The sequence below is a fragment of the Eptatretus burgeri genome, chromosome 16, assembly GCF_056783735.1.
Source record: "Eptatretus burgeri isolate ZD-2024b chromosome 16, Ebu_testis_v1, whole genome shotgun sequence".
NCBI lineage: Eukaryota > Metazoa > Chordata > Myxini > Myxiniformes > Myxinidae > Eptatretus > Eptatretus burgeri.
In genome coordinates, this window is record NC_140976.1 from 25,167,130 (window position 1) to 25,179,984 (window position 12,855).

Consider the following 12,855-nt stretch of genomic DNA (forward strand, 5'->3'; position numbering starts at 1 on the left):
TGATTCTGAGAGGTCATCATTTTTAAAGTCATTAGTATGGCAACTGCCTAGTCATACCAAAGGCTTTAAAAATATGCCTTGCTGCTTCCTTGCTTGAGGTTCAGCATTAAAAAAATATCGAGTACGGACAAGGCTTTTGGCCGAACAGCCTCCTGCGTTGAAGGCCCAGTCACACCTTGACGTTTTAGCCAGCAATGGCAACGTATCAAAATGTATGTAAAACGCTGGCTTACGCTGAACTTTTGATTTTTTTTTTTTTTTTTAAAGATTCGGACGTATTCATAACGAGTTGGTCTTATGCATAACATATTAGTAACAGACACAGAACGTTTCGTTGTCTTATAGATAACTTATACCAACGAATGCTTAGCCTGTTGTTGGCGTTCACAACCTATGCCCAACGATAGTCTAACTTATGCATAGCGCGCTGCATGTGTCGCCGACGATCACGTGGCGTAGCCTATTAAAAGGCTGCTGCACAATGATTCAAATCATAACCGCCGGAGAAATGGAAGTGCCAACATCACATTCATACCATGGCGATCTTGCCAGCGTATGCCGACCTCTGGAAAATGCGTCTAAAACACTGGCGTACGTCGACTACGGTATGGGTAAGTTTGGTATACGTGAATAGAACGCTAAAGTACACTATCATACATCATAGTAAGTGGAGTACATCTTGAAATTTTAAACGTGTTAAAAATTTTACCACTTACTTGCCGTATGCCTCACACGTTCCGCATGCGATGGGAATACGTTGTACGCACGATATGCGATCGTTGGCACATGTCGAGAAAAGTTACTTGTAAGTTACTCATAAGTCGAAACACATCAAGGTAATGGTTTGCGTCAGTGTTCCAGATTCCCTGGTTTATTTTTTTTGGTTTTTATCTTGCCAAAACAAAGTTTTTGCAAGATATGTTAGTCAGCTTGTATGTTTTTTAATTTTTTAATTTTTTTTGTTTGTCTGTAATCACGTATAAAAAATTCTGCAGAGCACAGTTATCATTGGAAATTTTTGTAACTTCGCATATCAGAGGCCTAAAGAGGTCCCTTTCAGCGCATAAAATTTTGAAGGTCAAGGTCAAAGGTCAAGGCCACTTTGGCGCAAATCAGGGGAGTCGACGAAACCCTTATTTTTTGAGTAATTTTGATCGGATCGTCTTCAAACTTCATGGGAATATAGTTCATGGTCTGGCGCTCAGCTGATTAATTTTTGGTGGTGATTGGCCTTGACCTTCATGGTTAGCGCCAAAGGTCAAACATATTTGACCCCAAGGTCAAATTTTCAAGTTTTAGGAACCTTATCGTGTAGTACCTCAAATTGAACACCTCGATGAGTGCTTTCTAGATATGTCAAGCTTTTTTTTTTGTATACCTTGTTGAGGCTCGTATGAGAGCTAACACACAACTCACAGCAAAGGGGCATGAGACAAGAGGGGTGCGAGTGGGAGGGACAAAACAGTGGGGAACAGACACATTAGGTGAACTGTGGAAGGGAGAGGGATGGGGATGGGACGGGGAACATGGCGAAGAGAAGATGAACATTACAGGGACTTTCAGGAAGGAAAGCAGGGGAATTGAAGGAAGTGGGCTTGGGTGGATTATCGGGGGTAAAAATGATCGAGGATTTGGATGGGGGATGACAAGAGGTGGTGGTGCACAGCTGTTTTGAAAGCCTGGAGGGAAGAATGGGAATGAATAGAGTGAGGAAGTTTATTCCAAAGGTGGGAAAAAAAGAGGAATGAAAGAGTGAAGATGAGCAGTGATTCGTGATTTTGGTAGTTTTACCAGAAGGGGGTTGTTGGCGGACCTTGAGCGCCCTGTGGAAATGTGGTGGGGACAAATTGCAGAGAGAGCAGGGGGGAAAGGCTGGAGATGAGTCGGTAGAAGACAGAAAGACCACCGACCAACCTGCGGTGATTGAGTGAGAGGCCCAAAGACTCAGCTTCATTGCGGGAGATGCCGATGATCCTAAATGCCCTGGTTTCGACAGCGTGAAGCCGAGAAAGGTGGGAGGCAGGAGCACCAGCCCAGAGGGGAGAGCATTACTCCATCAGGCTACGAACAAAAGCTTTGTAAGTGGTCAGGAGCTCAAGAGGGCCGAGGAAGGACTTTGCATGACGGAGGATTCCCAGTCGGCGACTGGCTTTTGAGGCGAGGTTGGAAATGTGACTTTCCCAGGAAAGCTCATGGCAGATAGTGAGACCCAGAAGCTTGAAAGAAAAGACTTCTTCCAGAGGATTGTTGAGAAAGTGGTTGGGGGGGGGGTTCTAAATGGTCCTTTCGAAGAGACATAGTGAGAGTGTGAGATTTGTCCGGATTGAAAGGCATGTTCCACGTGTTGGACCAGTTTGTGATTTTATCCAGATCTGCAGTGAGCGAAGAAGCTGCTGCTTGCCGGTCTGAGGGATGACAGATGGTACAGCAGAGGGTGGAGTCGGCAAAGAGAAATAGAGGATTTTCCAGAGAGTCGGAGAGATCATTGATGAAAACCAGAAAAAGAACAGGGCCCAGAACGCCACCTTGAGGAACTCCAGCCTGCACAGGAAGAGGGGATGAAAGAACTCCATTTAGGGCCACACGGTGACTGCGACAGGAAAGGAAGTCTGCGAGCCATGAGTGGAGATGGCCTTGAATACCATGGGAAGAGAGTTTGGTGAGTCGTGCAGGGTGCCAGACTGTGTCAAAAGCACGCAATATGTCCAGGGATACGGCTCGGATTTCCTGTCTGGCATTGAGGACCTCCATCCATTGATGGGAGAGCAGAAGCAGCATATCCAGGGTAGAGTGACCTGGTCTGAAACCAAATTGATGATTGGAAATCAAGCCATTGGAGAAGAGGAAGGATTTCATATCTGAAGCGATGATGGATTCCATCACCTTGCTGATGATTGGGAGAAGGCTGATTGGTCTGTAGTTACAGGGATCTGTTTTTGCACCTTTTTATGCAGGGCAGTGATGTTAGCAGATTTCCAAGCAGATGGCAGATGACCTTGGGCAAATGAGAGGGTGAATAGAACAGAGAGAGGGTGAGCAAGAGCAGAAGAGCAGGCTTTGAGGACACGTGGGCTGATGCCGTCTGGACCGGTTGCAGAATCTGACTCGAGGTTTGAAAGCAAGCTCTCCACCTTGTCAGGAGAAAAGGACACAGAGTCCAGGGACAGTTGGGTGCGACTGGATAAGGTGGGTAGAGAAAGTGATGGGTTAAGGACACAAGATTTAGCTGCAAACACAGAGTTTAGACATTCAGCTTTATCATGTGCGGTATCAGCAGTGTGGCCATTTGAGGTAAGGGAGGGGATGGAGGGGGAACATACACCAGAAACGGATTTGATTAAACGCCACCAGGATTTTGAGGAGGGAGAGAGGTTTGAGAGTTCAGACGAGATGAGAAAGATGTTGTTTTCTGGCTCTCCTGAGGGTAGATACACACTTGTTCCGAGCTTTATGGAAGGAACTGAGATTGCCCTCAGTTGGGTTTGCTTTCCATGAGGCAAAGGCAAGTTGTTTCAGGACAACTGCCTTGACACAAGCTTCAGTGAACCAAGGGCGGGAGGAAGGGTAGGACAACTGAACACGAGAGGGGATAAATCTGTGTATGAGGCAGAGCAAGTTTCTTTGAAAGAATTCCCAGGATGAGTTGATGTTTGAGAAAGTAGCGATAGGAGACCAGTCTGGAAGTTTGATGGCTGCTCGGAGACCCTGCCAGTCGGCTTGAGTGAAATGCCAGACTCTATGGCGGTGAGGTGGTTCACTGATAACAGCCAGAGAGACGTCCACTTTGACAAGGACGTGGTCAGAAGAACCGATTGGAGCGGATGAAGAGCAGCAGATATTGTCAGGGATATTTGTCAAAATCAGATCCAGAAGAGATGGAGTACCATTGGTTGAGATCATGGTCGGGAAGTTGACTGATTGAGTCAGTCCTAATGAGTCGCAGAAAGCTTTTGCTGAGGTGCCATGACAGGTGAGAGAGGTACCCACACCTCGCCAACTGGCGTGATGACAATTGAAGTCACCACATAAGAGGAAGAGAGAGTTTGGATGAGAAGATAGAAGATGGTCCATGTTTTCGGATAGTGAGGTGTAGATGGAGTCATCACTGTTCGGTGGACGGTACAGTACACATACAAACATGAGGTGGGAGTGGAGGGGAAGCCGAAGCCAGAGGTATTCCTGGGGGTGTGGGGGAGTGAGAGCAGTGCATGGAGAGTGAGGAATAGAGTCTTTGATGAAGAAAGCTTGAGACATTATGACGTCATTTGGTGATGTTATGAGGCAAACGCATATTTTTCATGGTTACTCTGTAGAACGATTCTCATCGGAATCTCTCGTAGGCAGATATTCCTCAAGGAGTCGCTCCTGGTGGATAGCAGCTCTGTTCACCTCAGTGCGACCTTAAAGAAGTCACACGTGGTCACCTTTTGGCAAGATACGGGTCACCCTGCGGGTGACATTCGTTTATTTTTTCTTCGGTATGACGGTGATGTTGACACTTCGATTTCTAGTGCGGTTATAATATAATATAATTAGTAGGCTGCCGCTCAACGATTTATATCATACCCGCAGTAGAAATCGAAGTGTCAAAATCACTGTCATACCGAAGAGAAAACAAAAACAAAAAATAACCAGGGAATCTGGAACACTGATGCTGACTATTACCTTGACGTGTTTCGACTTATGAGTAACTTACAAGTAACGTGTGTGGACATGTGTCAACGATCGCGTAACGTGCCTACAACACATTACTCATAGGTTATAAATAAGTTTCGGGTACGCTAAACATTACCTCGACGTGTTTCGACGTATGATTAACTTACAATTAACGTGTGTCAACGATCGCATAACGTGCCTACAACTTATGGCCAGTGTAGCGGAACTTGTGAGTTATACGCTGGCATAAGTCGTAAAATTTCAAGCATGCTAAAATTTGAGGACAACCGCAAAGTACAACGAGGAAAGCCAGCGTACTACGACGTATGGCAGTGTTTTTCAGCGTGCTCTCAATGTTTCCAAAACTTACCCATAACGTATTCGACGTGTGCCAGCGTTTTCGACAATTTTTTTTAAAAAATCGGCATCAGCTGGCTAAAACGTCAAGGTGTGACTGGGCCTTGAGGTTCCTTGTAAGGAAACTCGTATTCACCTGATGCAATGTTTTTTTTTGTCTTCTTCCTCCCCCCCCCCCTTGTATAATCTGATATGGTGTTTACTGTGTTTTGGTACATTTTATAAGATCAGTATTGTGCACCTGTTCATAGAGGGGCTTACAGCAATTTCTTCTGGCACTCGTGCTTGGCTCTGGACCCATACTCCTATTTGGGAAGCCTTTATACCTGTACCGGCAGCAAAGGAGACGGATGTGGCGTCCGTATCGTCAGGTGAGCACGACGGACAAACACGAGCTACATTTACGAGAATTGTTGTGTTGAATAGGCATAACTCTTTGCTCAGCAATAGACCGTCTGCATTGAGGTGGTGGTGGTAACGTGGAATTAGAAGGGAAGGATGAAAATGAGGTTGGGAGTGGTAATGTTTCAAACCCATGAAGGCAGTCGTTGCTTTCATTCCACATGCAGCTTAGAAATAGTTTGCTGTTGTCTCTGCTCATTTGCAGGCAGCCTGTGTCAGGAGGAGAATAGACAACGATGAAGAGGACCTTCCCCTGATGGGCGATGGTGGTAATAATGTCATCATAATGCCTGAAGTGGAATCTGACGTTGTGGACAGGGTGGATGAGGTAAAATTTTATGTCCGAAAGCTTTTCAAAGATTGGGTCCTGACAAAGTACAACGGTGGTCATGTGGTTCTTTATCGTGGTTGCAGAAAGTGCGAGTCGATCTCGGTGAAGAATTCATGTACACGCTAATTCACACCATCGAGTACTGCCTCGGTTGTGTTTCTAACACGGCATCGTACCTGCGCCTTTGGGCACTGAGTCTGGCACACACGCGTGAGTGTCTTTTTGTTTGTACTCTGTTTGAGGAATTATTTTGGGGGTAGTTACCCTTTCACAGGAAAAAGTTGTGACCTTTTGATGTTGCTTTAAATGTTAAACAGTTGTAAGTGAAAAACACCATCTATGTATTCTGTATGAATTTGTGTAAAGTATTAGTGTTGAGCTTTCAACCCCTCTGGTCCTTCTCCGCCCTCCTACTTACTTCTTTTTTTTTAATGCAATATTCAGTTCATTATTGTACATTCTTCAACATACAGTTAGTATTTGAAACCCAGACAGCATGAAGTTGAATGTACCTCAGCAGATATTCACCTGAGCTGTCAAGTATTCTATAGTACAGTGGTTTTCAAACTTTTTTTAGTGGCGACCCAATTTCAGAACATCTCTACATCGCGCGACCCAAAAGATTCAAAACCCAATTCATAATATATAAGATAAGATTTCATGACACAAGAATATTTACTGTTTACTTTATTCACCATCGTCATGTTTTCATAGACGAGTAAACGGAGAATTGCCGACAGTATCCAAATAGAACAGTTGAATGTTTCAGAAGTTTAGTCCAAATGACATTTAGATATATCAGTGAGAAGGATGAGCCTGTTTTTCAGAAACCAACTTCTCTATTCGTGGAGAAGTAGATGACAATGCCAGGATCATATCATGCTCCATTTCTAGGTGATTTCTGTACTTTGTTTTAATCACCACCATGGTGGAGAACGACTGCTCACAAAAGTATGATGAAGGATATGGCATGAGAACCTTAATGACGCGCCGTGACAGGGTCGGGTACGACAGCAGCATTTTGCACCAGAATGTCGACAACGAATTCGTCCACGCAAGAGCCTGCGCTCCTGAATCCTGCTGGAGCTGTACAAGCTCTTCCTGTGCTGCATCATCTTCATCAGCAATCGAGTCCAGTGAAGCCGTGAAAGGGTCCCGAACCACAGAAAAGGACTGCACATCCAGCTCAGGGAAATGGTGCTTGAACTGTTTAATGAGCGACCGACGGTGACGTGCGATCTTCCCAGAAAGACTGTCGAGCTCAGTATCATCGTATTGGCAGGTCGTTAGATGCTTCACCAGACGAGGGAAAAGGCTGAAGCGCTTATCAGCTGCTTTGTCTGCCAGTAATTTTAGTCGCCAGAAATCTGCTCATTTTGTCGTGAAAAATCATGAGGTTGGCGTCTTTGTCTTGGAGGGAGCAGTTGAGGACATTGAGATGTTCAAAGATGTCAACGAGATAGCACAGTTCTGACAGCCAAGAGTCCGACTCAAACAACGCTACCCATGCCGTTTTCCCTTGTGTGCGTAGGAACTCCTTCAGTTCATCTTTGAGCTCGTAAACGCGCAAAAGAAGGTTTCCTCGAGATAACCATCTGACTTGAGTGTAGAATAGTAAATTCTTATGGTCGGCGTCCATCTCCTGGCAGAATAGCCTGAATAACCTAGTGTTGAGGGTGCTCGATTTGATGTGATTCACCATTTTTACGACTTCTGAGAGCACGCTCTGCAAGGTTTCTGGCAAAGTACGAGAGGCGAGCGCTTCTCGGTGAATCATGCAGTGTAGCATGGAGGTCTGAGGAGCCACCTCAAGCAATTTAGCCTTGAATCCAGAACGCACTCCTAACATTGCTGGCACACCGTCTGTTGTAGAACCGAGCAACTTTCCGAAGTCCAGATCATGGTCACGATAAAACTGCTCTACTTTCCCAAAAATGTCCTCGCCTTTGGTGGTGGCCTCCAATGGTTTGATGAGCAGAGGCTTTTCGAAAAGTTATCAGCCTTGATGAAGCGGACCCAGACGATGAGTTGCGCGTACGATGCGATATCAGTGGACTCGTCCAACTGTATGGCGTGCCACGGCGATTGCTTGATCTTCTGTACGAACTGAGCCGTTACGTCCAGACTCATATCTTCAATTCTGCGTTGGATGGTGTTGTCAGAGAGGGGTATAACTGCCAGTTTCTTCGCCGCTTCCTCCCCAACCATCAGCGATACCATGTCCTTTGCACATGGCAGCACGAGTTCTTCCGCAATGGAGTGAGGCTTTTTAGTCTTGGCAACATGGAGCGACATTCGATATGAGGCCTCTAATGCCCGAGAATTGGTCTGATGGCATGTACCCTCTCTGTCAAGATGCGTATTCTTCAGTGCAAGAAGTTTCCTCTCAAAGAACGCTCTCTCCTTATCCTGTTAAGGCGCATGTTTTGTAGTCGAATGCCTCTGCAACTTATTTTGTTTCATAGACTCCGTAGAAAGCACTTCGAAACAAATCACACACTGAGGCCCCTGTGCCCCACTTTTATCCACCACGTAGTAAAATCCAAGGTCCACAAATTTATCCTGGTAAGAATGTTCTCGAGATTTGCTAGTGGCCGGTGCTGCCATCACAAATAAGATCTCGAGTCGTACGTGGAAACGTGAATAGATGTTAATGATAGAGTCTGAGAGGCCGTGGATCAAACCACTAATTTCCCGCCAAAATGAACCGCCCTTCAGCGAGCCCATGCATCGGCTGGATCCCATTCCAAGCATCATGTTGCGCCGGTTCCCATACTTTGAACGAACCGTTTATATTTCATCCCGTAAAAGCGAACACCGATCAAAAATAGACAATTTTTTTTCGCTGCAAGCGGACGCCCGTGACCCCACAAAATTTACTCGGCGACCCCACTTGGGGTCGCGCCCCGGGTTTGAAAAACCAAGCTATAGTACATGAACGCCTGGATTTATTTTATATTATAATCAATGTTGAGGCTCATATAAGAGCTAACGTGCAGAACGAACAAGGGGGGCAGGAGAGGGAGCACAAAACAGTGGGGAATAGAGACAGGAGATCTGTGGAATGGAGAGGGATGGGGCGGGGAATACGGGGTAAACAAGATGGGCACGACAAGGACTTTCAGGAAGGAAAGCAGGGAATTTGGAGGAGCTGGGCTTGGGGTGGATGAGCAGCAGTCGAAAAGATCGTGATTTTGGTTGGGGGAAGATAAGAGATGGTGGTGAACAGCTGTTTTGAAGACCTGGAGGGAAGAGTGGGATTGAAGAGTGTGTGGGAGTTTGTTCGAGAAGCAGGAAAAAAAGAGGAATGAAAGAGTGAAGGTGAGTAGTGATTCTTGATTTTGATTTTTGATAGAAGGGGGTTGCTGATGGACCTTGAGTGCCCTGCAGAAATATTGACGGTCCTTTGAGAGATATAGTAAGAATGTGAGATTTGTCGGGATTGAAAGACATGTTGCAAGTTTTGGATCAGCTTGTGATTTTATACAGATCTGCAGAGTGAAGAAGCTGCTGCTTGCCGATCTGAGGGATGACTGATGGTACGACAGAGGGAGGAGCAGGGAAGGGTGCCAGACCGTGTGAAAAGCACGCGATATGTCTTGGAAGATGGCTCTGATCTCATGTCTGGCATTGAGGACCTCCATCCATTGTTGGGAGAGCAGAAGCAGAATATCCAGGGTAGAGTGACCTTGTCTGAATCCAAATTGATGATCGGAAATCAAGCCATTGGAGAAGAGGAAGGATTTAATGTCTGAAGCGATGATGAAATTCCATAACCTTGCTGCTGATTGGTATGTAGTTGCAGGGATCTGTCTTTGCACTTTTTTAATGCAGGGTGCTTGTTTGCTGATTTCCCAGCAGATAGCAGATGACCTTGAGCAAATGAGAGGGTGAATAGAACACAGAGGGTGAGCAAGAGCAGGTTTTAGGACACGTGGGCTGATGCCGTCTGGACCACTTGCAGAATCTGAGTCGAGGTTTGACAGCAAGCTCTCCGAATGTAGGTAATTTGGTCACCGGAAACTTGGTCACGGTAAAACGGTCACAAGGTAATTTGGTCACGGTAATCCGGTCACGAGGTAATTTGGTCACAGTAATCCGGTCACGAGGTAATTTGGTCACAGTAATCCGGTCACGAGGTAATTTGGTCACGGTATTATTATTCACTGCATTTAAGGCCAGTAAGGCCTAAGAGCAGTAATAAACATTTTCATTTCATGGCCGGCGAATCTTGTTGGCATAATGACGTATTGACCAAGTTTACTGACGACTATAATGGAATCGGAATTTAAAAGTTGAGAGAGACAGAATCTCTCGGATGTTGTTTGGAATATATATTCGAGGAAGATTATCGTAATTCGGACATTCAAGCATGAAATGAAATTCATCTTCGACTACATACGACAAGTCTCAACGATGCTGTTATAAAACGATTTTATTAATTTTCCCGGAAGATCGTCGATTTTAGACGAATCGGCGCGCGTTCCAGACATCTCTTTACCAGGGCCCGGAACGGACCCGGGTTCGAGGTTGCCTCATCAGCGCCTCGATTGGTCACAGCTCAGCCAGCTCCGCGAACACCAGCCATGCCATCCATATATGGTGATGTTCATGCCAATCGAACACCTTATATGGTCATATTATATTGGAATGGGACATCATGCGATTTTCCTGGAAATTTGGGTAATGACTTTGAACAACATTGACAGCATATAAATCACAGTTCATTCTTGATTCTCATTGATAAGACAATTATTAAAAGTGTGTCTTTGTGATTCAAATAACGATGGCTACAGCGACGCAGTCTCCACGGAATGGATTGAAGTTGTGTCATGAAGGATACATGTTTACCAAGAAAGTTACCCGACCTGACAAAATTTGGTGGAAGTGTGTGAAGAATACTTCTGATCAGTATCACGGAGCCATTTCTACCGACTTGAACCATGGTAACATTCAGCCAGGAGGTATCCCGCATAATCATCTGCCATGTGTGGAAAAAGTGGAAGTGGTTAAAATCAGTCGCCATGAAACGGAGGGCAGGTGCAACGAGGGAGAATCCAGGGCAAATTTATCAGGACAACTTTTTTGTTCGCAAATGGACGGCCTGGCTTTTTTGCCAATTATCGATGTGCCTGCCGGAATGGTACATCTGCGGACTATCTGTCCTCCAGCAGCCCAACCCCTGATAGACTACGTCGACAGAACCTACGTGTCTGTTGGAAATGGAGTCCAGCCGATCTTTCCTCCACACACATGGAACGTTCATCAGCAAACACTGGATTACAATCCTCGGACCAACAACGTTGTGGAGGGCTAGAACAATAAAATGCGTGTGGCGATGAATTACCACCACCCAAGCACGTCCAAAGTTGTAGAATGGTTCAGAAAGGAAGCCGTAGAGGTGGATACTGTAATCGCCCAGGATGCCATCGGGAATGTCAGGAGGAAGCGGGTGAAGCAGGAGTAAGTGGAAATGCAGACGGCTGGTATCACTTATTGGTGACCTCCAGGCTGGTAGAAAAGACATTCCCCAGTTCCTTTGTGGAGTTGGCTTCAACATCAAACTGACCAGGAGGCTGGACAATTAGTTGACTGTCTCATAGAATTACAAAGTTACTTTGAGTAAATTACAAATTTACAAATTAATATTAGTGTAATTCTATGAGACAGTGTAACTCCAGAGTATTGATTTGTAAATCTGGAATTGAGACAACCAGAGACAATAAATGTTAATTTGAAACAATTTAATCTCTTAATAGTGGCACAAATACAAGTTTTATGACAGCATCGTTGAGACTTGTCATATGTAGTCGAAGATGAATTTCATTTCATGCTTGAATGTCCGAATTACGATAATCTTCGTAGAATATATATTCCAAACAACATCCGAGAGATTCTGTCTCTCTCAACTTTTAAATTCCGATTCCATTATAGTAGTCAGTAAACTTGGTCAATACGTCAATATGCCAACAAGATTCGCCAGCCATGAAATGAAAATTTTTATTACTGCTCTTGGGCCTTACTGGCCTTAAATGCTGTGAATAATAAATAATAATAATACTGTGACCGAATTACTGTGACCAAATTACCTTGTGACCGTTTTACCGTGACCAAGTTTCCGGTGACCAAATTTCCTGTGACCAAATTACCGTGCCCCAGCTCTCCACCTTGTCAGGAGAAAAGAACACAGAGTCAAGACAGGTTACCCAAAGCGATGGGTTTGGGACACAAGATTTAGAAGCAAACACGGAGTTTAGACATTCAGACTTTTCTCGTGCGGTATCTGCTGTGCGGCCATTTGAGGTGAGGGAGGGGTGGAGGGTCAACATGCACCAGAAACAGGCTGAACTCGACACCATCAGGATTTGGAGGAGGGAGACAGGTTTGAGGGTGTTGGTTTTTTGTTGTATTTTTTTTTTACATTTTAAGGTATTATGAGGGTGGAGGGAAAAGTGAAGAAAATAAACTGATAGTAATAAGGAGAAAATCCAAATAAACACCATCGTGCACATTAATGGGAAGACGGGTCAGCCTCAGGGAAACCCGATATGATAAGACCGACGGAAACTCACCAAATAACACAAGTTTTGAGACAAAACCGAACTAGGAACACACATAAAACATGGAGGCAACAAAATAAACGGTCAAAACGCGACAAACGACTGCAAACTTATCTTTGAGAAAGTCGGCAGAGACCCCTGGAGAGAACCGAGTGTTGCTCAAAAACCAGAACCAACCAGTTAATGAATGTAAATCAGAAATTTCTTCCTCAAATGGCCCAGAAAATAACCCCCCAACCCCCAAAACAAAAACAAGCATGCAGGATATCCAGCTCGATGTTTTATTGGAAGAGCTGACCACATTCTTTGAGGCAAAACCACCTGTGAAGAACTAATGACAAGGCCAGATTCCATTTCCCCAGGAAGTTGTCAACTTGCTGGCATTTCTCAAACAAACAAGGAGTTGTCACACAGACAAGAGTGCGACAGTTAGATTTTGGTCGATCTGAAAAACACCGTGAGGAAGCAGAGAAAAATCTGATCGGTTTGTTTGAGAGAGGAGAGAAGGGTCAGAGGGAGGGAGAGAGAGAGAAGACGTTTGGTTCAGTC

General features: G+C 45.1%; 1 protein-coding gene across 3 annotated transcripts in view; it reads left to right on the forward strand.

The window, feature by feature from the left end:
- LOC147010730 (V-type proton ATPase 116 kDa subunit a 2-like) overlaps positions 1-12,855 on the forward strand; it is a 46,814-nt gene that overhangs the window by 31,967 nt on the left and 1,992 nt on the right. For all 3 annotated transcript variants that reach the window (XM_085859298.1, XM_085859297.1, XM_085859299.1), the window contains exons 17-19: positions 5,265-5,384; positions 5,621-5,743; positions 5,830-5,956. In XM_085859298.1, coding sequence (XP_085715424.1) covers positions 5,265-5,384; positions 5,621-5,743; positions 5,830-5,956 — 370 coding nt within the window. The remainder of the gene's footprint in view (positions 1-5,264; positions 5,385-5,620; positions 5,744-5,829; positions 5,957-12,855) is intronic.